This window comes from Prionailurus bengalensis, chromosome B3 (assembly GCF_016509475.1).
Source record: "Prionailurus bengalensis isolate Pbe53 chromosome B3, Fcat_Pben_1.1_paternal_pri, whole genome shotgun sequence".
Classification (NCBI taxonomy): domain Eukaryota; kingdom Metazoa; phylum Chordata; class Mammalia; order Carnivora; family Felidae; genus Prionailurus; species Prionailurus bengalensis.
The window spans coordinates 81266506-81293880 of NC_057355.1; the positions used below are offsets into that span (position 1 = coordinate 81266506).

The 27375-nt window shown below is 37.0% G+C and overlaps 2 protein-coding genes across 15 annotated transcripts in view; one reads left to right on the forward strand and one right to left on the reverse strand.

Annotated features, from left to right (window-relative positions):
- AP4S1 (adaptor related protein complex 4 subunit sigma 1) overlaps positions 1-7679 on the forward strand; it is a 51034-nt gene extending 43355 nt beyond the window's left edge. For 2 of the 3 annotated variants that reach the window (XM_043554335.1, XM_043554336.1), the window contains exon 6: positions 7071-7679. In XM_043554335.1, the coding sequence (XP_043410270.1) occupies positions 7071-7199 (129 nt within the window). In that variant the 3' untranslated portion in view covers positions 7200-7679. Of the gene's footprint in view, positions 1-3283; positions 3405-7070 lie in introns of those variants that run through there. The other variant, XM_043554337.1, reaches the window with a different exon arrangement.
- Positions 7680-9175: 1496 nt separating this feature from the next.
- HECTD1 (HECT domain E3 ubiquitin protein ligase 1) overlaps positions 9176-27375 on the reverse strand; it is a 91428-nt gene continuing 73228 nt past the window's right edge. For 8 of the 12 annotated variants that reach the window (XM_043554330.1, XM_043554323.1, XM_043554321.1 and 5 more), the window contains 14 exons: positions 24826-25048; positions 23675-23729; positions 23271-23453; positions 22677-22884; positions 22507-22592; positions 22161-22288; positions 19708-19909; positions 18128-18265; positions 15963-16570; positions 14948-15026; positions 14727-14820; positions 13872-14022; positions 11374-11518; positions 9176-11264 (listed from right to left, as the gene is read on the reverse strand). In XM_043554330.1, coding sequence (XP_043410265.1) covers positions 11127-11264; positions 11374-11518; positions 13872-14022; positions 14727-14820; positions 14948-15026; positions 15963-16570; positions 18128-18265; positions 19708-19909; positions 22161-22288; positions 22507-22592; positions 22677-22884; positions 23271-23453; positions 23675-23729; positions 24826-25048 — 2438 coding nt within the window. In that variant the 3' untranslated portion in view covers positions 9176-11126. The remainder of the gene's footprint in view (positions 11265-11373; positions 11519-13871; positions 14023-14726; positions 14821-14947; positions 15027-15962; positions 16571-18127; positions 18266-19707; positions 19910-22160; positions 22289-22506; positions 22593-22676; positions 22885-23270; positions 23454-23674; positions 23730-24825; positions 25049-27375) is intronic. The other 4 variants (XM_043554329.1, XM_043554328.1, XM_043554327.1 and 1 more) reach the window with 1 other exon arrangement.

The window sequence follows — 27375 nt, forward strand, 5'->3', positions numbered from 1 at the left end:
CAGTGTATGCCTTTGCTCCAGGCATAATTTCACATGGACTTCTGGTGGCCTAAAAGTGGAACGGGTAGCAGGGCAGGTAGGATATGACATACCTGTCTTCTATTAACATTTTTAAAAGATTTCCACCCTCAGCCATCTGAAAAAAAATCTAATTAAAACCCATGTCTTTAGTCTGCCTCATACATAGTTTTTTTTTTTTTTTTAACTATCATGGGCCCAGGGAAGACTGCTACATGCCAGTTTCATAACAGTAAGACAAGGGAGCCTGTTGGAGATGCAGCCTCAGTTTCCTGCCCCCTTCTCTGTGCAGGACCATAGGTGTTCTGCATCACCACCCTGGTAGCCTGTAACCAGGAAGCTGCTGAAGCAGCTAACATTGTTTAGGTCTGCTGTGCCAGGAAAGCTTCCTCAGGCCTTGAAAAGCTGAAAACAAGCAACTTATAATCACTGCAGCCTGGAGCTGGTTCTCCCAACACTCAGAACACCCATCTTTGTGCTTGCTTGGGCTTAAGAAAGCTTTACTCGTCCGCCCACAGGAAACAGACATGTTTTTAGGCTTGGCTTTGGTGCAGCACCCGGAGGATGGAAGTCAAAACCTCACGGAATTCCCAAGAAGCCCTTTACTTGCAAGCTTTTCCTCCAGAAGCTTTATCAGCCTGAAGCACCTTAAGAATGGGGCAGCTTTCCAGAATCCACCTGTTTAGACTTTGAGAAATAAAATGCACCATTTGTATACAAGCCCTAGAATGGGCCTGTTCTAGTAGGACTAACATCACAGAACATGACAGATGAGATTTTAAAAAATGGCCTAAGCACAAGAAATCAGGACAGAAATTCCGGCTTCTTGAAAACCCTTCCATTAAATGGAAACTGTGTGTTGCATTTAGTGTCAAGAGGGGCAGACTCTTGGGACCAAGCATGTCAGTGACATAAATCATTCACGTGCAGTGCAGAAGTTCCTATACACTCTTTGCGATCTACTCCACCTGCTGGGTTGAAATGTTGGCCAGAGAATTCCTGAGGCCCTGCTTCTTTAGGGAAAGTTTGCCCTATCACTCTAGTAGACTTATTTAAGACTTCCCATTCTGTGAATGAAGATGGTTTTTAGGAATCAGCTAATAAGCTTCTCCAGATGTGTTCAGCTATGTAGCCCCAGGTTTGCTGAATTCTCCAGACAAGTGATAATTCAAAGGAGCTGTCTCCACCTGCTTTGGTAAATAGGGAATGGCACCAGTGAACAGTGCTGTGTGGGAGATGCCCAATTCCTCCTCAGTTCAGTGCATACTTACGGTATGTGTGAATGTACAGAAAACCTTAACAGCCTTTTTGGTATTTGGTGCCTTTAAAGAGGCTTAAAGACCTTGGTTTATTTGGGCTAGAGTAGAATCCAGGAGTGCTATCTTTAGACTTCAACAACTAGCGTCCCTTTCCTGGGTCCTGTGCTTTAGAGGGCAATACTCTGGCGCTCCTTCAGGAACATCTCTCTCTCCATGGGGTGAGGATGCTTATCCAGAGCCTGCAGGTACCCAATCCACTTCTTGACCACCCTTCAGCTACCTTGGTCCCCCAAACTCACTGGGTACCCATATACCTGAGCTTGCTGCTAGCAGGACTGGTATAGACCTCTCCCCAACCCTTACCCCAGGACTGGTGTGGGGGGGGGGGGGGCAGGAATGACAGACAACCTGGGATAGTAGCTGGGGAACAGGCTGGAATCCCTATTTATATTGCAGTGCCACCTATACCATAAATATAGGGTAGGCCTAGAATCCAGAATGTTTTTCTTGATTCAAAAATATCTTTTAAATAAATCTTTATTTTCTAAGTCCTTAAAACCCAAAAGCCTGAGCAGTTCTAGAACCTTAAAGCTCATGTGGGTGATGTGAAAGTACCTCTTTATCGCAGTTGAGGGTGGGGGAGAAGGAAGGGCTTCCCTGCATCCTGCTTGCACTCTCTGTGACTCAGCTAATTTTCTACCATGGTGCTCCCTGGAGGAATGAAGGCACCCAGGCAGCACTAATCAGCACCACCAAGATTTGAAGTCAGGCCCTGATTAGGGCCCAGAGCCCACTGTGGGGCATCAACCTCTTGTTCCTTCGTTACTATCCTAAAATTACAAACACCTTTAGAGGTCCAGAAACCAGAATAGGGCTTCTCTGATTAGGAGATAATTTCAAACTGATTTAATGAGAAATCACAAAAGCACTTATTCAACCAGGGGCTTTGGAAATGCTGGTAAGAAGAACAAAGTTCTCCAGGGAATCCCTCCAACACCACAGTGGTAGCTTCTAAATAAACTGAAATTGTCTCCATGTTCTGTCAGAAAGTCACAATAATAAATTAAGTCATTACCAAAAGATTTCTTTTGAGATATTATGGAGTATGTGATTACATCAGGAATGGCTTGATATTGTCAGATAGGAGTAAACTAGCTCCCCTCTTCCTGAAGGTTACATTTAGAGTCCTAAGATTTGAGTACTTTGGAACTAGAAGAAAACTACACAATCATCAGGTTAAAACCTCATTTTTTAGATGAAAAGGCTGAAGCCCAGAGGGGTTCTGTGACATGTCCCAAAACATAGGGCTACTTTGGGACACAGCTGGTACCAGTCTCTGGGTTCCAGGGCCCTTGACTCCATGGCTATAAAATTAGAAGATTAAATTTGACATTATATATATATATACATATATATATGTATATTTATATATATACATATATATATATTTTTTTTTTTACAAAATTTGTTATCATCTGGAGATTGTGGTGATTTAAGACTTAACAAGGCATTTATATAGTGCCTGTCACCATGCTATCATGCTGTCAAAGTTTTTCCTGATGTAGGAAAGAAGTTTTGGGGAAACCCTAGTTTTCGGTTGGAGGAGTCGGACATGATGAGGGTATCTGCCGGTCTTCGTAAGAGCGTGCTCTCCAGGAGTGGCGTTCACATTGAGTAATTTCTAAACATCTTTTTTTTTCTTTTTAAGGTATGTAAATTGAAAGCAGGGCTGCAAGGGGTGAGAGCTGGCCCGTGGGCTCAGGGAGTATGTCTTTGGGAAGGGGAGGCCCTGAGGGGCAAGGGAGCCAAAACCTTGTCAGCACGAGAGCTGCAGTTAGTGCTGTCATGAGTGAAGAGTCTCAGAATGATGAACAGTCCCCAAGGGAGTCAGCCATTTACCTGGGAAAGGGATGTGAAGGTTCCAGGTTAAACAGGTCTGCCCTCCGGACTTCTCCGACTCTCACTGGACTCTCACTGGCCTTCACCGTCTCCTTATTTTCTCTAAGTGCGTTCTCTGCGTCCTTCGATGCCATATCCATCCGCCACTATACCTGCCCAAGCCAGCCTGCCTGCCTTCCGCCCACTCCTTTTGTTCCACGCTTCCGGCTTCCAGCTGTTTGACTCAGAAATAGGGACAGCGCGGGGCGCCTGGGTGGCGCAGTCGGTTAAGCGTCCGACTTCAGCCAGGTCACGATCTCGCGGTCCGTGAGTTCGAGCCTCGCGTCAGACTCTGGGCTGATGGCTCAGAGCCTGGAGCCTGTTTCCGATTCTGTGTCTCCCTCTCTCTCTGCCCCTCCCCCATTCATGCTCTGTGTCTCTCTCTGTCCCAAAAATAAATAAATGTTGAAAAAAAAATTAAAAAAAAAAAAAAAAAGAAATAGGGACAGCGGGTTATGAGGGGCAACAGTGTTAGGGGAAAAAACAAGAGAAACAGACAGGCTCATTTGACCCAATGCTGACTTTCATATTTGTGTGATTTTACATAAATCTATATAAATTTTAAAAAAACTACACCTGGATGTCTTGTTGCTCTCAGAATATGAATGGGTCTTTAAGGAAAAACCTATTGAAAACAAACAAAACAAAAAAGATAAATTCCTTTTCAGTGGCCTAATTCACAGGAGGCAATACTAAGCCTAAAAGTGAGCAGCAGACTATATTACCAGTAGAGTATATCCCGGACTGTGCACTGTCGTGAGTCTTCTATAGAATAATATTTGAATTTTTGTAGAAAATGTGAACACAAGGCTCTTCACAGTTTACCTAATTTCATGAGAGACTGAATTAAAATATAAACAGGAAAGCAAGTTTTTTCCCCACCCCACTTAGTTTTTCAACAACTTTGTTAGCTAGGATCTTAAAAAGAAAGAAAGAAAGAGAAACCAAGGAAGATGACAAGGGATCTAAGACCAAAATCTAGAATTATACATTTTAGTTTCTAGGCTGAGTTCTGCCTTAGAATTGCTTTTCAAGTCCCATTTGAATGTATGCTGCTCAGTTTTCTCTTATTAAAGGATAAATAGACCACTACAGTGGTGTTAAATTACCATACTGAAAAAGTGGTTTATGATTCAGAGACCAAAATTCCAATGTGGGAACCAGAAACATTTTAATTAGAAAATTGGTTTCAGGTGGCACTAATATTACTGGGGTCCTAAGATGTTCCACTTCAATCCACATTACACATAGAAATTCAGCAAGGCTTTTGGGTCTCAGGATTGGGAAAAAGTGGGAATTTCTGAATCTGCTCTTTAGGAGGCTGGCTGTAGTTCACATCAGCTCCAACCACAGGGTGTCCACAAGGGGAAACCAAGTGACTGATGGATCTTTAAGTCAGTCAAGTTCAGTGTAACCCGCAACTAGGACCCTCTTGAAAAAGTCCCTTCTCAGCTCGCCACAGTAATAGACCAACAGCCTGGGCCTTTGTCGCTTCATCCTATTTGAGATGTCAGGGTTGAAGCATGTTTGCCTATGTTTATTGCCACAGGGCTTTGCATTATAGGGCTTTTTTTTTGGTCCGTGCTCACCTGACATGCAGCTCAAATGCCATTATTCTTGGCTTCACCAGTGTGTACAAGTTGCTTATAAACCAAATCAAGATGTAAACAACAGCTGGATTCTTATTTTAAAGGAGTCACATGATTCCAGGTGGAAATCTGCTTTCAGGGTTTTGCCTCACACTGGATTTGGTCTGTGTTTTCCCTATATGGTGCCAGAAAGCTACATGGTTATTAAGGGTTTGAACCAGATACTCAGACAGGCAGTCACATGCCCACGGTACAGGGTGATCTCACTAAACAACTCATGTTTCTAGGATGTTGGGAAATTCAGACTTGTTGAAAGACTTTGTCTTTACAATGTGAGGATGTCAGTGGTTGATATGATTCAGCAGCAATTCTAATCTGAATTTCAAAACAAGTGGCTTCTTGCTCAAGGGGACATCTGAATTTTAGATCATCTACTTACCAAAGTCTTCAGCTTGATCCCTAAACTAACTCAAATAGACAGATTAAAATTAGATCTCCTCTCTCCAAGAAAATCATCTTGGATGAGTTCACATTTTCAATGCACCAAGGCTTTCATTGCCCTTAATGAAAACAAAAGGGGATTCTGCAGGCCATTTTTCATGCAGCCCCCTGTGCTCCCCAACTCCACTTTGTACTGAGCTGACATTCCCACTTTGGCTTCTAAGTTCTGGCTTCTGGGTCTGATGGAGTCAAGGGCCTAGTATTCCAGTCCCAATTTGGTCATGGACAAAGCAATCATCATCTATATAATTGGAAGACATTAATAGGTATATCAGAGTAAAGTTTTTTTTTTTTTTTTTTTTTTTTTTCTTTTCTGGGTCATTTAAGGACAGTTCCCATGGGTTCCTGAAAAACAGTTTATTCTGCTAGAGGACTATTTGCACAGAGCTTAATGAGATATTAATGCAGAGCCTAATAGGAACTTAAAAGTCATTCACAGGGTTGTATCATTTTCTGTAGATGTACTTCACTAAACAAATACAATATAGATTTGAACATGTGAAATTATTGAGAAAAAAACCAGGTGGTAACAATTCACTTTACCAAGGTTCACTATTTAATTATGAACTTCCCTAGTGCATTTAAATCACTCATTTGTTGACTGAAGTTTGTCTATCTGAAACAATGTTTCAATCAGCTGTTGTTTTTTTTTTTAAGAGATCAGGATCATGTTCTTTAAAGACATGGATTAATAAGCTATTCAAGTATAAAATTCAGAACGATTCAACTATTATCATCATCTCATTGTAGTTCCCATTCTCCTTTCACAAAAGTTCTCTGAAGGGGCTACTGGGAGAAGAACTTGGCTCCTTCCAATTAGCTAGACATTGTAGTCTAACAACATTTTCGTCTTCCCCCATGTGCTATACTGACTTTCCACTAAGAACATCAGTGGAAGTAGCTCTGTATTTCTCAAATGAGTATTTTTAGAACTGTTCATTTATGCAAGATAGTCTCATGAATTTCAGAATTTTTATCTACTTGGGAATTAAGTCAGCATTGACTTGCTTCCTTCATTCATATCTACTCTTGGTTATTTTTTTCTTCAGCGTGACAGAAAAGATAGCTTAAGACATAAGGTTTTGTAAAAGCATTTGGTTTTGGATGAAGTATTTAGGGCTGAGGGAGGGTATATACTCAGTAGCCTCAGGCCTCTCCTGAGAAGTGTAGAAGCAGAACCATCAAGCCAAAGCTGTGGCCGTAAATTCCAGCTCCTGGCAATTACCAGCCATGTGACCTTGGACAATGGCTCTGAGCCTATTTGCTCCATGCAAAATGAGGATAATGTGTAACATTTATAATAGAGTTGTAGAGAAGACTGAAAAAATTATGTAAAACAACACAATGCCTGGAACATGAGTATTCCATAAATCGTGGCTATTACTGTTGAGGTTATTATTGTCTGGGAAGACAGTACTGTTCTTGTCCGGTCACCTTCTTGCCGATGTCATTTACTTTATTCTCTAGTTCATAGTAGATTCACTTTCCCTCTGGCTAAAAGGTATAGCTATTCCATTTCTGTGCACATAGGCCAATTAGCTTAACCAGGATGAAATTGGGTGTGCATGTGTACATTACGGTAATAATTTCTAAAATAGACACCAATTTTAAATCTAATTTCATAAATTCTGTAAAATAAACAATACTTCATGCATAGACTAATTTACATGGGAAAAATTATAGGCTAAGTGGTTATTTAGTGTTACATGTTAATGTTAATAACATTTTTGTATCTCTAGAACTAATTTCCTTAATGTGAACTTAGATAATGTTTAATTTGGATAAAGTACACATTATTTTGGATGAGATGGTGTTGAATGGCTGCATTGTGGAAACGAATCGGGCAAGAATTCTTGCCCCTCTACTCATTCTTGATAAAATGTCAGAAAGCTGAATAATGGAAGTCTCTGCCAGACAACATCAACTTGTGGAAGTGAGAATACCATGGAATACCTCTTTACATCTGTAGCCCAAAAAGTCTGTAAGACTGTACCCTGCAAAATGGGGTACCCTTCCAAAGACATTTTATATAGGTGTTTTCCACAGTTCCTAAGTGGAAAACAAACTGTATTTTAAAATATGGTGTACAAAGAAAATTTTTCTCTAAGAGACAAATTTTATTTTCTAACCATAAGCATTTTTTCCCCACTTGTTCAACTTTTGTTGAGTTCTGAGGGTATCTTTTTTGTTCTTTGCTTTCCTTTGTATATTTAATTCAGGATAGCAGCATGAGAAGAACATGAGACAACTATCAGCCAATAAAGTTCTAAACACAGAGCACTTCGAATGTTTTCTGAATGCTTTTTCCTTAAAATGTCTTAAGTCCAAACTTCACTGAATTGTGTACCTAATAAAAATCGAGAATTAAATTTGATTTGCCAGTTTCTAAAAGCCTAATATCCATTTTATTGGCACTTGGTAATTACAATGTCGTCATGTAATTGATTCACTTATAATGTTACTACCAAAAACTGAGTGGTTATACATTAAAGGAGAGCCCTTACAACCATACTTTAGGCCATGCTGTAAATGGTTTGTCTTATTAGTAAACTTATTTGTAAATGAAGTTTACTTTAGTTCAAAGTCTAAAAACAGAATGCAAGAGAGTATCTCTGTTCAGGTTGGCATGATATGAAGCCTTCTCCCCCACTCCCTATCTTATTCCTTTGACTCCTTGACATGTCTGGAAGCAAAGAGAACTTAGTCACCATAGAAAACCAATGACCTAATCCTTCTCAACTTTCCTAGATGTTTTTGCTGCTCAGTAGAGCACAAAGAACTGTCTTAGGTAGAAAACATGTTTATGTGCATATAGGGTAGAAAGGCAGATATAATGGAGGAAACAAATATAATCATGGTACTTTAAGATATTGTGCCATCCTATGGAATTCCAGGAGTTCTTTCATCTACAATACTATTCTCCAAAAGAAGACATACATGGACATTCCAGGCACTGATGATTCATTCAGTACTGTTTTTGTGTATGTGTGTATGGGTTTAAGTCTTTGTTTCTAAAAATCTACTTACATATTTAAAGTTTGCATCTATAAAGATCCAAGCAACCAGTCAATAATGGATTCTAAAAGCAAACCTGAGTTGGTTTAGACCCATTCAGAAAAGCAGAAGAAAGGCTTCTGACCTGCCAGAACAATGTGTATTGATCCGATACCTTTGCATTAAGTAGCCAAGGTCTGGGGAAAGCCCAGCCTAGATGAAAGTGCTTTGGAGGTCTTTCTAAGACATATTAGTTGGGAAACACTGTCCTAGTTGGTAGGCACTTAATCAGTAGCACATTCAGGTAACTGCTGAAACTGGTACACCAGAAGTAACTAGGGAGTGAACAAAATTAATTTTCAGGTCACACCAAAATAGCACTTGAATAACATCTTGGCACAGATTTCAGTACCTTTAGAGAATAACAATTAAAAAAAAAATACTAGGTAGATACCACAGAAAAAGAAAGCTGAAGAATCCAGTATATGTGGAGACCCTAGTAGATATCTCGTAACACTTGACTCATGCAAAGTCAACTGTAATGTGGCTATCTGTCCTTCTAGGCTGTGTCATCTTGCTTCAGGTTTATTGCTGAACCGTGATGAACAGCTTTAAGTGATTTTCACACTCATGAAATTTATGTCTCAGATTGGTCAGCTGTACCTTGACTCCTAACATTTCATTTACTGAATATATAAGACTCATCAATTTTACAGGCTACAGCAATGTGCTATGCCAGGATTCAGCAAACCTTTTCTGCAAAGGGCTAGAGAGTAAATATTTTAGGCTTTGTGGGTCATGTGGTTTCTACAAAACCTCAGTTCTACCATTGCAGTGTAAAAACAATCATAGATAATACATAAATGAACAAGCATGGCCGTGTTGCAATAAGTTTATTTATGGACATTTGAAATTTGAATTTCATAAATTTGAAATTTCATTTGAATTTTGACTTTTGAAATTTGAATTTCAAAAATTTTTCACATCATAAAATATTGTTCTTTTTTTGCTTTTTTTCAACCACCTAAAAATTTTAAAGCCATGCTTAGCTCATGGGCAATACAAAAGTAAGCAGCAGGCTATTGTTTGCTGACCCCTGTGCTAGATTATAGATTAGTCTTGGTAAAAGCTGGGTATTGACAGACATTTTGCAGACTTAAATAAATGGCAATACTAAGCACATAAACTGGGTTTTAACTCTATCACTAGAATAAAGTTTTAGTCATGTATCCATGACTTTATTGAGACCATCACCACGACTATTTTTTTGGATTAAAGCATAGGTCATACATTTAAATATTGCTATTGTGTTTTATTTTAACTTTTATTCTCAGAACTGTGAAACTCACAATAAGATGAATTATTTAAATGCTGCCACTGATTACAGAGTCACAACATTCTCATGCAGAGAATAAAAACAGTATTCAAATGATTGACTATAGTGGGACATATCTCTTCTAATGTAGAAAGGGAATGTATGTACCTTTTAAACAGGTAAATAATGGGCAATTCCAAAAAAAAATGCTTTTCACTCCTAAAAAAGCCATCTGTCTAAATCAGTCCTACTGACGTTTCTTTCACCTAAGGGCAGAGATGTGATAAATCACAGAATTTGGAAAATGGAAACAGAAGCCATTCTTCAAAACCAGGAAATGGCCATATCCTGGTGGTTTCTTTTCACACTAACAACATTCAGAAATCATTCTTGAATCTTAAACTACACATCCCTGCAGATACAATGGTAAGTAGCAGATCTGGTGTTTAAAAAGTTAACACAAATAACTTGGCCATTCACAGCTGAAGAATACTTTAAGACAGAACACAACAGTTGGATCACAAGCATGTGAACATAGATTTCTCCTAGATTTCCAGTTTCAGTAAGTGTATTTACTATAGAAAAATACATTTCTTCATGTAGTAATTTCAAAAAACTATATCTCAGTGATTCAAAATAAAAACTATCTGGTTAAGTTCTTAGGTCTGACCGTTGCAGTGAAATAGTCACATGACACAGTTTTGTACGCTGCAAACATTTTAATGATTATTGTTGAGCATACATTTTGGAAATTTTTTACTTCAAACTGCAACAAGTTAAATAAATGTTTATAATATACAAAGAAAATACAACCAAAAGTAAAACTTGCTTTAAGTGTGCCTTGCATCTAGACCAGTGTTTTTTTTCCCCCTTAATATATCTTTACCTTTGAGCTGCACAAACACACTTAAGAATTTGATCTTTATAGTATGGCATTTAGGAAATAAAAATATACTCCCACCTCAAAGAAATAAAAAGGTTGTGCATGATTATATGCCAAACAAAAGAGAGAACACTAGAATACTCTGATAGTGCAGGCATCATTAAAAAGGAAAAGAAAAAGCTTGAGATGCTCATTAACTATGTTTTAAGGAAGCAGGATTTTTGACCAAGTAGCTTAAAAGCCAGCAAAACGGGGATCGGTGACGGCAACTGTAGTGTATGAAGTATGAAACGACAAACTTTACACAAATACACTGTTAGAAATTTACCAGTGAACACTGAAGATCTGAGAAGCTGCTCTTTGGAACAGTCAAGTAGGACCACCTTTTTCCAGTCACTAAGCCCTTGTAGCAACACACAGTGTTCTGTGCTATATACTTGCTGGCTGGGTAGTTAAAGGATTTGTTTTGTCATTAGCAGCTAACCAACTTATTCCACGTGTTCTTAAAGCCTTAATGGTTGAAATAAAGGCAAGTGTCATTAGCGTAGAGGATCATATACTTCTCTGCACACAAACACAAGAGGCTTCACTAGTATTTTATAAGTCTCTGATGTCTCCCATTTCAAAGCTCAATTGAGATGAAAGCCTTTCTCCATGGTAGCAGCTAGCAGGCGCTCTCTCATGATCTCCTCTGAAGAATATTCCGGTAACTTGAGATAATGCACACATGTATTTACTGATGGATAGCTTGCATCAGTAGCATCGACCTACAAAAAGAAAAGTGAAAACACAGGAAGACCAGGACTTAAAATTTTTATTTCTTTCAATCCTGAAGTAAATTCCATTTGGATTCCTCGTTAGCTATAAAGATTGTACCTTGCGAACAACTGTGAGCCTGGGATGCAGGTTAGCCAGTCCACCTGGGGGAAGAGTTGAGCAACCAGTGGTAAACTGCAGGAATGCTTTCCTTTCATCTGAAGACATGCCACACAAAACCCTCACGAATCTCAGGAAACCAGGGCTACAAGAAGAAAAATATAATTATACTCTTGTGAGAGCTGATTTAAATGAAAAACACTACCACTACCTTGTAAGCCAGCAATAACCCAAAGAACAATTATCAGTAGTATCTAGAGTACTAGAGACTCTTGACTCAGCATGAAATGAGCAGATATAAGCTACTTTAAAAATATCCTACAAAGACTGTCTTGTACTTATAAACAGTCAGAACCAAACTGATGGAGTACAGGGATCAAATATGCAACAAAGCCAGCAAATCAGAAAAGCTCAAGATGCACATGCATAATTCATCTAAATATGGCTAAAGTGGATCTGAAACAATCCATTTTTGTTAACGGTGAAATAAACTGCTATATGCCACAACAGGCATGAATTTCACAATCATAATGTTAAAGAAAAGGGGGCACCTAGGTGGCTCAGCCAGTTAAGCATTGGACTCTCGGTTTTGGCTCAGGTCATGGACTCATAGTTTGTGAGTTTGAGCCCCATGCCAGGCTCTGTACGGTCAGTGTGGACAGAGCCTGCTTGGGATTCTCTCTTCCCCTCCCTCTCTCAAATAAATTTTTAAAAAATTTTAAAAACTTAAAAAAAAAGTTAACTTAGGAAAAAAAATGCTATATAAACATTAGAGTTAAGTTTAAAGTAATTCATAATACAGCTGACCTTTGAACAACACAGGTTTGAACTGCTCAGGTCCACTTGTACATGTAAGTTTTTTCAATAAATACAATATAGTACCGCAAATATATTTTCCCTTCTTCATGACTTTCTTTTTCATTATTATTATTATTTGAGTGTAGCTGACACACAATGTTATATTAGTTTCAGATGTACAACATAGTGATTTGGTAAATTTATACATTATGCTATTCCATCACAAGTGTAGGTTCTCATAGTTTTCTTAACATTCTTTTTTTTCTCCAGCTTACTTCACACAAAATATGTTCATGTTATTGGTAAAGCTTCTGGTAAGAGCAGGCTATTAGTAGTTAAGTTCTGGGGAGTCAAAAATTATATATGAATTTTCAACTGTGCTCCTAAACCCTGCATTTTAGTAAAGGGGTCAACTGTATTCTCTCATTTTAGTTAATTCAGAAACTTTTTTTTTAAGTTTATTTATTTATTTATTGTTATTTTTTATGTGTATTTACTTTTGAGAGAGAGAGAGACAGAGGTGTGAGTAGGGGAGGGGCAGAGAGAGAGGAAGACATAGAATCCGAAGCAGGCTCCAGGCTCCTAGCTGTCAGCAAAGAGCCCAACTCAGGGCTCGAACTCACAGACTGCAAGATCATGACCTGAACTGAAGTTGGATGCTTAACCGACTGAGCCACCCAGGAGCCCCATGTTTATTCATTTTGAGAGAGAGACAGAGACGGTGTGAGAGGGGGAGGTGGCAGAGACAGAGGGAGACAAAGAATAACAAGCTAATAGCACAGAGCCTGACACGGGGCTCGAACTCACAAAACTGTGAGATCCATACCCTGAGACGAAACCAAGAGTCAGATGCTTAACTGACTGAGCCACCCAGGTGCCCCTGGAAACTTTTAAAAAGAAAAGGTAATATACAGCCTGTAGTCTTAAAAAAAAAAAAAAAAAAAAAAAAAAATCTAATAATCAGTGGTATGAAAGAAAAAACAACAACTCAAGAACTGTTTCAGACTAAAGACCTATCCCTCCAAAAGTTCCTATCACAACCAAATGCTATTTCCTGACAAGAGACAGTGGTGATGAGGGGAGTGCTATTAAGGACATTACTGGAGTAATCAACAAACCTGGACTATGGACTACAGGTTACCTAACAGTATGAATTTGCTAGCTAATGTGGATACATGGGAGAATATCTGTATTTTCAGAAAATGTACACTCAAGTATTACAGAGTAAAAGGGCATGATATAAGTAACATATTCTCAAATGGTTCAGAAAAAAACAGTATACATACACATATACCACGTGTAGGTATATATATAAATATGTGTGCTTATGCATAAATAATATAAAGCAAATTTTAAGTACAGTTGAATCTGGGCAAAGGCTATTTGGAAATTCTTTCAACTTTTTTTTACAAGGCTCAAATTTAAAAACAATAAAGGTTAGTATAAAAACAATGAAGCCTAAAGGTTTACAATTCACCCAATTCTTAAAAGAGCGAACAATTAAAATGGAATCTTAACACGAACAAAGACTCAATTTTCTTTTTGTATAAACTCAGCCTTATCAATGGATATGAAGACTTAACTGCTTTCTCACTTATTTTATGAATGTAATTCACTGAGTCATAGTTCTTTAGAGAATCTGTCATTTGATTTTGGGACATAAACTATTTTACTGACCTTAGAAGATAAGCAACACTTACCTGTCACGTGTATAACCCAACTTAGGTTCAGTATAATTAATAATATCCTCTGCTGCCCAGGATGGTGACTGGTTTCCACAAAGAATCATTTGGACTTCTTCATGGCTGAAGGAACTTAATTTCTCCATTGGAAAAACTTTATTAAACCCATCTACATTATACATAGCAAAAAATCAAAAACAATAAAACATGTAATTCAATTTCCTAAGTTATAATTCCAAAATGCCAAATTTCAAATCAAAATACCTAATATCAACAGAATGGAATATGAATAAATATTAATAAATTTTTTAAAAAACAAATATAAATTAAAATAGCTTGAAATCAAAGCTATGCTAAGGTTTTAAGTACAGAAATCTCCCTTAATACTGCAAATGTGAACCGAGATACTCGCTCAGTCACTATGGTCAGTAGCCAAATTCTAGTAATTTCTTAACCAACTCTTTGCATCATACGAGCTAGCTGAATCTATATTCTTTTTCAGAACTAGTAAGTGACAAACAGTCTAACATACTGTGCTTCAATTTTCTCCTGAAGAACTTAGGTTCTAACATGGTTTAAGTCATCCTGATCATGCAATGTGGAAAGTACACAAACTTATGTTCACGTACAAATGAAGAAATGGAGGACAAAAGTGGGTCTCCCATTACTTAGGAGGAACAAGCTGAGGGTATGCCACAGCTTGAGAACATTCCAACCTGTTCTGGGTAATCTGCAGGACGTAACTATCTGGAAGTCAAAAAACCACAGGGCAAATCTAGAGACTACCAGCAATTCTTGACAAGGTAAGTGCCAGAATTTCAACTGTCTCCAAGTAAAAGGAGAGGTATTAAGCTCAAGAGCCCTAAAAATTACCTCTAAAGGCTTCCATCTGTTTCTGAATACCCGTATGCATACAAAAGTCAAACATCAAATCCACATATTCTTCTGCATTATCCATTGTTATCATCTGCAAAGGAAAATTTGCCAACATTATTGTTAATATCCAGGGATGTTTTCAGTAGCTCCTACTACAACTGGCCTCATCTAGAGGATGTTTCTGAACTTAACAACTGTATCAAAAGCAAAATTTTTACCTCATCTTCCCCACTTGGCTTGAGATCCACAGCTGTAAAACCATATATTCTTGAGGAAGGGCAAAACTGGAAATTTAAACTGGGAAGACAAAAAGTATTAGATTAACATTCAGCTACCATTGGTGTTTAATTTTGAAAACACTGCTGCCAAAATCATGATCCCCCCCACCCCTCTGGCTTAGATGTTAAGCATGAGGCCTTTTGAATGCAAAAACCCCATCCACAAAAACTAGTAGGCCAATCATCACCAAACCTGGCTTTGCAAAGACTGCAGGAAACCACCACCTTTCCAGATTTCATTTCCCTTTATGGCACAAAATTAATAAAGGGTTTTTGCAACAAATTAGGACAGCAACATCTTTACTTTTTTTTTCCAAGAAGAAACTATTGCTTCACTAATGTTATTCAGGCTCTGTCCCTACCCTCAAAAAGGACCTTGAATATATAATAATTTATCAAACAAAACTTCTCAACATTATCAAGAAAGGAAGAAAGAGAGAAAAAGAAAAGAAAAGAAAGGAAAGACAGACAGACTTGCAGTCAACCCAAAATCACAGAAAAACATACCAAGGGTATAATACTACATGTATAGAAATCAAAAGAATTTTATCAAAAGATCTGTAGCATCGGAGTCAGTTAGTACAGCCATTGGGCATAAGGCCTACATATAAAGCAAACTACTTTGAGCTTTGCCAAATACACTATATATATTAATTAGCTATGATTTCTCCAAGTATCTTTGACTTTGGACTTTCATACAATATATATACATTAATCACATCTGATAAATCAGATACCCTTCCAGAGATTTGACGATTAATAAACTATATTCTGGTATTCTGAATGTTGTCTCTATAATATGAACTCTTTAAAATTCAAATCAATAATATTTCCTACAGCATATTATTGTTCTTAACCGACTATTTACTCATACATTGCAATTAGTGGGGACAAAGAAATAAAAGCTTTAAAATCTATTCATCCATTAGGTTGAAGAATGTATATATAAACTTACCCTAAATCCTCTATGCTAAGTGGAGGACCAGACCCTGATGGATTCTTTAGCACTAGTTCCTGTAATTTCGTGTTCTTCTCATCTTCAGAAAGACCTTTGTTGCTTAAAATCTGACGCCTCTTGACAGCAAGGTCTTTAATTTCTTTTAAAAATCGGGCTCGGTGTGGGTTTACTAGTTCAAAGTCTTCCCAAGTTAAAATTCCATTAAACCAAGCTGGGGGTTTTGGTTTGGGGGGATCTAGAATAAACTCTGATTTTGAATCCTCTTCAAAGCTTCCTACAGAGAGTGAATCATGACCTTCTTCTGTAGAAGCTTCAGACTGACTTTCAGTACAGTGTAAGTCTCTATCACCTCGTGACTCATAAATTAATTTACTCATATTGCTTTTAATGTCACCCATACACATAAGTTTAAAGAAAGGCTTAGAAATAGGTAAGTCCACAAGTCTATTGTCTTGAATGCATTTGGCCAAGAAAATCCCAAGGAAATGAAAGAGTTTTGTGATCCTTTCAAGCTCATCACTATCTTGTGGAAATGGTGCCGTGAACAGCCCACATGATCTCTGCACATAGTATCCGGGAGGTTTCAATCCACCTCCAAGATCAACCTAATTTTTTAGAGGGAGAAATAAAAATAAAATTAAGCAAAAGATGCATAAGTATTAAACATCTTCATCAATTTAGCTATCTTAAAGTATTTATATATACCTTTTATTAGGTTTTGGTGACTGAATTTTCTTCTTTAAAACCATTTTAATAATATCAAGATTAATCAATAATGGGGGCCCCTGGGTGGCTCAGTCAGTTAAGCATCCAACTCTTGATCTCAGCTCAGGTCAAGAGTTAAGCATCCAACTCTCGATCTCACAGTTCAAGAGTTTGAGCCCCACGTTGGGCTCTGTGCTGTTAGCATGGAGCCTGCTTGGGATTCTTTCTCTTCCTCTCTTTCTACCCTTTTCCTGGTTGTGCTCTCTTTACATTAAAAAAAAAAAAAAAAAAAAAAGGCAAAGGAATTGAAGGCAAAAATGAACTAGTGGGACCTCATCAAGATAAAAAGCTTCTGCACCGCAAAGGAAGCAATCAACAAAACTAAAAGGCAACCAATGGAATGGGAAAAGATATTTGCAAATGACATATCAGACAAAGGGCTAGTGTCCAAAATCTATAAAGAACTCACCAAACTCCACACCCAAAAAACAAATACTCCAGTGAAGAAATGGGCAGAAAACATATATAGACACTTCTCTAAAGAAGACATCCAGATGGCCAACAGGCACATAGAAAGATGCTCAACGTCACTCCTCATCAGGGAAATACAAATCAAAACCACACTGAGATATCACCTCATGCCAGTCAAAGTGGCTAAAATGAACAAATCAGGAGACTATAGATGCTGGTGAGGACGTGGAGAAGCGGGAACCCTGTTGCACTGTTGGTGGGAATGCAAACTGGTGCAGCCACTCTGGAAAACAGTGCGGAGGTTCCTCAAAAAATTAAAAATAGGTCTACCCTATGACCCAGCAATAGCACTGCTAGGAATTTACACAAGGGATATAAGAATGCTGATGCACAGGGGCACTTGTACCCCAATGTTTATAGCAGCACTTTCAACAATAGCCAAATTATGGAAAGAGCCTAAATGTCCTTCAACTGATGAATGGATAAAGAAATTGTGGTTTATATACACAATGGAATACTACATGGCAATGAGAAAGAATGGAATATGGCCTTTTGTAGCAACGTGGATGGAACTGGAGAGTGTTATGCTAAGTGAAATAAGTCACACAGAGAAAGACAGATATCATATGTTTTCACTCTTATGTGGATGCTGAGAAACTTAACAGAAGACCATGGGGGAGGGGAAGGAAAAAAAAGTCAGAGAGGGAGACAGCCAAACCATAAGAGACTCTTAAAAACTGAGAACAAACTCAGGGTTGATGGGGGGTTGGAGGGAGGGGAGGGTGGGTGATGGGCACTGAGGAGGGCACCTATTGGGATGAGCAGTGGGTGTTGTATGGAAACCAATTTTACAATAAATTTCATATTAAAAAAAAAGATCAATAATAAAAAAGTTCGAAAACCTGGCTTAAATTCTGAAAGCATAACTTATTTTTAATACTTTCTAAAAGCAGAATCACAATCACAAAATGGGAAATAAATCTTACATGACGAGATTCATCATCTGGGAAGTTATCATCACAAAGCCACGCTCCCAAATCAGTTCTCTGGAATTCTGCTGCCACCAGAGCATAAAATTCTAATGTAGGGCCCAAGCCAGTTCCTTCTTCTCCTAAAAATTCAACCTAAAATATGAACAAATTGTGGGGGAAAAGTGAGCTTAAAGAAAATGTTTTAAAATTATCCCATTCTTACCAAATAATACATTTTTTTTAATAATAGCAGAATAGTATAACAACACAGAAGTTTTATTCTAGTTTTTCTAAAAAGTATATTTATTGTACACTATTACACATTTAAACACCATGGTGAACATTGTTCACAAAGTGACTGATCCCTCACACCAACTTTACAAAATAGATTTTCATCCCTTTTGTTACACCAAAGGAAACCAAAGTTTAGATAAAAAGGTTAAATTATTTGCTTGAGGAAATGATGGCACACAGATTTGTGTGTGTGCCTATATGACACCAAAACCTAAACTCTTCCTCTATTCCTGACTTGAGGAAATTACTTCCAAGGTTTTTGTGTCCATACTCTACATAGTCCCCAAATGATGTGAGAGGCAGCTTACAAAAACATACAGTGCATGGTAAAAAAATAAAATAATTAAGGATTTTCTACTTAGAGGAATATATGAGTAGGAAGAATAAGATGAAAGCAAATAGAGTTTAAAGTGAAAGCCAGAAGTCTCATATACTTTCTAAAGATACAGCATATCTGTCACGATCAGTCTCTGATCCAAAAGATAAACTAAGCAGCTGGTTCATATTTGTAACAGAACAGAGATTTCTTTCATTGTCCCTCATAGAAGAAAGAATAAGCATATAGGATATGCTCGACAATGCCTACGATAACATCTCTACAGAAAATACATCATGTTTTATACTGCCATTTATTATAACAGCTCTGAATACAGACCCATGGTATAATGCCAAGCACAGTTTAATATAAAACAGTATGCTCCAAAAAAATGTGTATATCTAATAGCATAGCTTAATGTACAGGTAAAACTGAGAACATCAAAAAAAATTTTTTTATCTTTATTTATTTTGTGAGAGAGAAAGACAGAGCATGAGCAGGGGAGGGACAGAGAGAGAGGGAGACAGAGAATCTGAAGCAGGTTCCAGGCTCTGAGCTGTCAACACAGAGCCTGATGTGGCACTTGAACTCACAGACTGCCGGATGATGACCTGAGCCAAAGTCCAACGCTTAACTGACTGAACCACCCAGGCGCCCCAAAATTGAGACTATCAAAAAAATCCTTAGTGAGTGCTATTATTCAGTTCATTAAGAAATGAGAAGTATCCTTCAAAAAGACCAAGCATTCTCCCACCCCAAGAGGGAAGATAGTCTTTGCTACTCATCAAATCAAAAGATCCTAACCTTTAAGGAGGTGAGCTGACATCCTATTTCAAAAGATGTTCTATGAGAGGGAAAGGCCTTAAACAGAGGGCAGAGAAATCCTTTCCCGTTTCTATCTAATGCAGTTTGCATGCTGTGGAACAAACAGGTTGGCTGGTTCTCTGTCATTCCTGCATACTAAAAGAAATTCTATGTGCGGTACCTCAAGAACTGATTTCCGATCTGCATGTATTTGCATGACATTCTCAGCCCATTCCATCAGAGATTCACCACGTGGAACTTTTACTCTTTCATGCTTGAGACGACCCACTCGAAACTCCCCAGGATCATCTCGCCTTACACTACTGGTGGTCCTTGTTCTTTCCACGGTGGCTTCACGTCGGTTTTGTAACCACACTATTGCTCTGAAATAGAAAAATACTCATGTAGCTGTAACGTTCAGTAATAGTTTGAATGTACTACTAAACCAGCAACATAATTCCAAGATAAGAATTTTAAGTTGTATTTTATTAGGTGAGAAAATACAGTAAACTTTTTATTGTATCAATTATTATTTCCTCTCTGAGTTAAAACATATAAAGCTGTTTTATTATTTTCCTTAAACAAATTGAGGAAGTACTTGGGCCTGCATTTTTCCTCTTTACCTGAGTAATTAACAGATCAAAATAAAGGTCTCTGGTCCAAACCACACAGAACACATAAAAATACACACAAACTAGGGATTAAAGGAATAGCATAGGGAATATAGTCAATAGTACTGTAATAGCATTGGATGGTGGACAGATGGTTGCTACCCTGGTGAGCACAACATAATGTACAGAGTTGCTGAATCATGGTTGTACACCTTCAATTAATGTAATATGGTGTGTCAACTTCAATTAAAAAAATAGACAAACTTATAATACACAAAAATACAAGCAAATGATTTCTTAACTATCAGAGAAACTATAAAATGGTTAAGCTGACTTTATTTATTACTGTGATACAAACTGAAAAATGCTACTGATTTTAAAGTATTTTCTTTTGGGGATACCCGGCTAGCTCAGTTGGTAGAGTGTGCAACTCTTGATCTTGGGGTTGTTAAGTTCGAGCCCCATATTGGGTGTGGAGGTTACTTAAAGTAAAATCTTTAAAAAATAAAAAAATACTTTCTTTTGGACATACAGAGCTAACCCACCCTAGAGGGTGGGAGAATCTTGAACTAGAAGGAAGAAAATGAAAGATTTGCTCTCATGTGTGCTACAATTTGTTGTTAATCTCAAGCCAATCAGCTATAAACTCTGAGAATCAGTTTCCTCATCTATAAAACAGAAACCATAACCAATGCCACTTGTGACAACAGGGCTATGATCTCATATGTACAAATGATTTGTAAATAGTATAACTATCATTATACTGCTCCATTTTAAATTATAACTTTTCTACTTACATCTACTTCGAAAGTATTCTGGGTACTCAATCATTCAAAAAATATTACTGAATACCTCCAATGTGCTGTACATACTGCTTTAGGAACTGCAGCTAGATCAGTGAACAAAAACTGCCAGAAATTCCTGCCCTCATCAAACTTTCATCTAGTGGAAGCAGACAGAAAAAAAAAAGTATAAAATTATGTAGTATGTTTGAAGACTGTAAGAAAAAAATGATGGCCAGAAGGAAGGAACCTTTCCATGTTATCAAAGGTATTCATAAGCATTTAATTTGGTATTCCTGAGATAATTTATGTAAGCTACTTAGTAAACTGTATTGTAAATGCTGATGGAAAACACAATACATCTGATCCTTGAGTAACATAGGCTTGAACTGCATGGGTCCACTTATACGTGGAATTTTTTTTTTTTTTTTAAATAAATAAATAAATAACAGGACTACACACTTTTCTTCCTTATGATTTGGGACCTGGTGGCTCAGTCGGTTAAGCGTCAGACTCCATGAATGAGATCATGGTTCTTGAGTTTGAAACCCAGCATTGGGCTCTGTGCTGACAGCTCAGAGCTTGGAACCTGCTTCAGATTCTGTCTCTCCCTCTCTCTCTGCCCCTTCCCCACTCACGCTCTGTCTCTCTCTCAAAAATAAATGTTAAAAAAAATTTTTTAATAAAAAATGAAACAAAACATATTATTTTCCCTAGCTTACTTGTTCCTAAGAATACAGTGTAGGTGTGCCCAGGTGGTTCAGGCACCCTGAGGTGACTCCTGATTTGAGTCAGGTCACGATCTCACAGTTTGTGAGATCAAGCCCTGCATCGGGCTCTGTGCTGACAGCATACAGCCTGCTTGGGATTCTCTCTCTCAATCTCTCTCTCTCTCTGCTCGCTCACACTCCAAATAAACAGACAAATAAAGAAAACTTAAAATACATGTTAACTGTTTGTCATCAGTAAGACTTCTGGTCAATAGGAGAAGTCAAAAGTTATACTTTTTTAAATATGATTTTCAACAGTGCAGAGGGGTTGGCGTCCCTAACCCCACATTGTTCAAAGGTCAACTGTAAGAGAGTACATATCCAACTGGAAACCAAAACGTGTTTCAATATTGATAACTCTTTATAAGAAAACAAGATAATATATTCCTTCCATCAGTCCTGACATAAAGTATACTTGCACATTTTGAGCTTATTTGACATTAAAAAAATATTAAAGGACACATTTCCTACCTTGACGCACCAAATGCTGTACATGTGAAATAAAGCTGTCTAGTTTCAAATGGTATTAGAAAAGGACACTTGCTGGTTAACTGTTCACACCAGTCTGGCAGAGCCCCACTTGCCAATGCCAATGGTTCCTGTAAATTAACAAAAAACAATGTCTTAAGCCAATTATTTACAAAGACAAAAAGGAGTTCTTAAAAAGTAATTAACGAAGAAATTAATGCAGCGGACCATATGGTCTAAATCACTGAATCAGAGAAACAGTAGAGATGGTGGAAGGTAGAAAAGGAAGAAGAGAGAGTACTTGAAAGTCCAAAAGTTACAGACTGAAGAGTTCGACTGAGTTTATTACCTCAATCTGCTGCAAAATTTTTGTTGTGATTTTTTTGCTAGTGAATTCATCTGGTGGAAAAGTAAACTGGGGCTGCTCATCACCTTCTGTAAAAGTAATAAAATTAATAGAAATATAAACTGACTTCCTTTTTAAAATGCCATAGAAATGAAACAAGGATTCTTACGGACCTTCTTGGGATATTCTTGAATAAGGGTCACTTGCAACTATATAGAGAATACGCAGCAGCTGAAGGACATCTTCCACTCCACAAGAATTCTGACCATTACCGGCTTTGGCCTGAGGTTGTTCTTTCGTCAAATTAAGAATATCACTACTCTGAAGGGTAGAAATGGCCCCCTGGTTTAATCCAGACTTTGTTCCATGCTCACAAAAATCCTATAGAAAAAATTAGCAAACTAGCCATTAATCACATTTTCAAGAAAAGCAATATATCATACTATTAGTATTTAAAAATGCTGAAATTTTTCAAAGAATTGCCTTCTTTTTAAATAAAAACACTATTACCCAAATTGAAAATCAATGTGTTCTAAACCATTAGAGCTCCTGAATAAACTATAACCACTGTAAGCTATAGTTAAAACCATGTACTTAGATCCAATATCACAAATCATATTTGAAATTTTAGTACTTGGCATATTAACAACATTAATTCAACCTCATTTTTTCAAACATGTCCCAATGAACCTTTTTCTTAAGAATCTTAAAAAGCTGCAAACAAAGCACAAAGCCATTCCCAATTGTGTTTTGAAGCCAATATATACCTTATATGCAGCTATGAGCTGAGAACAATTTCTGTTTTTCCTAATACTTTTATTAGTGCCAGTTAATTTCCAGTGGCGCAGGAAAGCGGCGTCTGCATTCTTCTGCAGGTAGGTTATCAAGTCATTCTTTGGTAATTCATCAGTGCCAAGGTACTGTTCCACATGCTCTATAGACCAACAACCCTACAATAGGAAAAACCAAATGTTGGCCTTTCCTGATTAAAAGTCTATGCTATTTCACATGCATTACATAAGGTAGCTTTAAAATCATGCATTTAACCTCATCTAAAGAATTCCATGTTAGTAATTTTTTCCCCTCAAACGTTCAATTAAAAGTATCAGTTTTTCTTTATTTTTCCTTTTTTTCACTAAGTAGCCAAGAAGACCCATTTAATATAACTTACCATTTTTCCATTTTCCTTCTCTTTGTCAGAATCCTTCATTTCTCTGTACATGATTCTAAACATGAAGATAGTTTTCACATTAATTCATAAGTCAAATGATTTGTGGTTATTTCCAATAAGGCTTCAATTCTTTAAAAGATATATGAATGATGTCATTCATTAGCCGTATGTTTAAACATTAAACTCAGGGAGAATTTATGAAAATAAATGTGTCAAACATGGGGGAAAGTAGCAAAATCATGTTTCTGAAAAACAGCTACTATTTACAAATTTAGCAGAATTGCAAAGAACGCATACATCAAACCTAGAACTTTTAAAGGTATGAAGTAATACATTATGTCATGTTATAACTTTCATATACTGTTGTAAAAATAAAAAGAGATGAGAAATGGTTTGCTTCTGGGTCAAGATAGAAAAATAGGATAGGAATAACATGGACCAGGAGCACTTATATTCACACAGGCAGTGAAGATCAAATTTGAAACTTTAGTAAAAATTGAACAGGGTGGGGGAAATACCCTGACAGCCTTGTGTACTCTCTCAAAAGGATCTACATCACTTTATTAGACATTATATAAAATTATCAATGATGTTAACAAAACATCAGAAAAATAGGTTTACATAAGGATGATTGTTAAGTATTATTAAATTATATTAAACTATATTATTATATAAATAATTATTATAGGGAATACTGAGCACCCAGACAATATTGAAAACACTTTATGTATATTAATTCATTGATTCCTCACAGCTACTCTCATTTTACAGATTAATAAAATGAGGCACCAAAATATTAAATGTGCCCAAGTTCATTATTCATTACTTGTTCAACGAATGAATGAACAAAGAGAGGTAGATTTAAACTTGCAAACCCCAAAACAAATAATAGAAAATATTTAGTACTTCATACACAATCCCAAAGAGTTCAACAATTATTACATAAAATATTAGTCTAGTTTATTTCTAATTAAACCAGTTGAAACCTTAAACCATTTTACATCATGTGTCAGAAACACTCTTGTCTGCTGCTGTAAACCAAGAGAACAAGAACCATTTTGTTTCTACAGGAAAAAATACAGAACTACAATGCTTCTTGGCTCATGTACCATGAAAATATTTACTTAAAACATTACGTGAAAATCTCTTACGTGTATGTTGGCTCCCAAATACGCCTAAGTTTATCTGATTTCACATTGCCATTACAGGACAACTGAAGCAATTTTTGTACATAGTAAAAAATAGTTGATCTGAAATTAGTGAGTGGTAATTCAACTTCACGAGTTGTTCCAAGACCTGTTACTTTCAAAGTGAGGGCTAATCGAGGTGATGGAGTACATTCAACTTCTTCTAAGAGCTCTGAATGAGGTGTTCCTAAAAATAAGACATCAAAAAAATTACACTAAAACAAACAGTCCAGAAAGAACACTGCACTGGGAGACAAAGCTCCATGGTATCTAAACTCTTCTGCCATTTATTAGCTAAAGACAACAACTACTTAGGACTCTCCTGGCATCAACATTTTCGTTTTTTAGAAATGAAAACAATCAACCTAGGTTACTTAAAGATGGCACTAAAGCTGCATTTATGCATACGATAGGGATCTCTCATTATTACAAGAAAACACATGCCACTATCAACAACAGCCAAAGTATGGAAAGAGCCCAAATGTCATCGATGGATGAATGGATAAAGATGTGGTATATATATACAATGGAGTATTACTCGGCAATCAAAAAGAAAGTATGAAATCTTGTCATTTGCAATTACATGGATGGAACTAGAGGGTATTATGCTAAGTGAAATTAGTCAGAGAAAGAAAAATATCCTATGACTTCACTCGTATGAGGACTTTAAGACACAGAACAGATGAACATAAGGGAAGGGAAGCAAAAATAATATAAAAACAAGAAGGGGAACAAAACATAAGAGACTCTTAAATATGGAGAAAAAACAGAGGGTTGCTGGAGGGGTTGTGGGAGGGGGTATGGGCTAAATGTGTAAGGGGCATTAAGGAATATATTCCTGAAATTATTGTTGCACTATATGCTAACTAATTTGGATGTAAATTAAAAAAAATAATATTAAAAATAAATTTCATTTAAATTAAAAAAAAACACATGCTAACTGTATGATTTCAGAAACATTTTATTCTTATAAATGAGAAAACTAAAATTATTCATAATTCTACATCGAGAAAAAAACCACCTACTGAGAAAACCACATACTCTGGTCAATGACCTGCTCATGTTCAATGAGTGGATTGTGAGGTAAACACCCACACCCACACCCACATACAGGTTCATAGTGTATTTGGTGGTGCAATCTTTTTTTATTAGTTCAGGAATTTTTTCCTCATATCATGATAGAGTCTTTTAAAGTATTACTTTATTCACTGCATGGCATTCATACCATTATACCTTAACTGAACCATATCCCTGTTATTATACATAATAAAGGTCATTTCTAATTTTCTGACAATATAAATAATACTTCTATAGTCATAAGTATATATAAATCTGGGTACAGAACCAGTATTTCTTTGGTATAGACTTTTAGTAGTAACAATATGAAATATATTGCCAAAGAGCTCTACAGAAAATTTGTAGAAATTTATACTGTAGGAATTTATATTCCCTAGCATAGGTTTTTCTTTTTTGAAGGGATCTTGGAATATCTTGATTCAGTCTATACACATCCTCACCATAAAGCATTATACTACGAAGCATACTTACTTCCATATTTAACACAGGTATCATTCTATCATGTAAAGAATACATTCTATACTTAATCAACATTTAAGTCTTCCTTAAGGATAATATACTGAGTACAATACTGACGTTTATTGAAGCACACACCAACTGTCATGCTAATAACCTTATATGTTTTGCCTCATTTAATCTTTTAGCTACCTTGTCAAACAGAAACTATTATTTTCTACACGTAAGAGGTGAGAAAATTCAGGCTTACACTGATGATATGCTCAGTATATTAGCTTCCTATTGTTGTTGTGACAAATTACCATCAACCAGGTGGTTTGAAACAACTAGTTCTAGAAGTCAGAAATCTAAAATGGGTTGGCAAGGCTTTGTTCCTTTTTGGAAGCTCCAAGAAAGAATCTGTTTCTTTCCCTTTCCTAGCATCTAGAGGCTGCCCATATTCCATAGTTCATGGCCCCTCATCACTCTCATCTCAGCTTCCTGTTGTCTAATCTCTTTCTCTGTCTCAGACCTTCCTGTATTCCTCTTATGTGGACTCTAGTCATTACACTGGACCTACCCAGATAATCCAGGATAATTCTCCTATCTCATCTGCAAAGTTACTTTTGTCAGGTTAACATTACCTATTCATATATTCTGGAGGTTAGGACCTACATGCCTTTGGGGGATCATAAGTATGCCTACCACAACCAAAATCGACTTGTAAGAGAGAGAGTTACCAGGATGAATAACTCCAGAAACCATAAATGAAACCACTATACAACATTTCTTTTTCTTTTTCTTTTTTGCTTTAAAGAGAAATAGAGCAGAGGAGGAGCAGAGACAAAGGGAGAGAGAGAATCCCAAGCAAGCTCCAAAGGGTCAGTGCAAACAAAGCCCAAACCACAAGATCATGACCTGAGCTAAAGTCAGATGCTTAATCAACTGAAGCGCCCCATACAACTTTTCAAAATAAAATCTGAACAGGAATAATTCATAGCA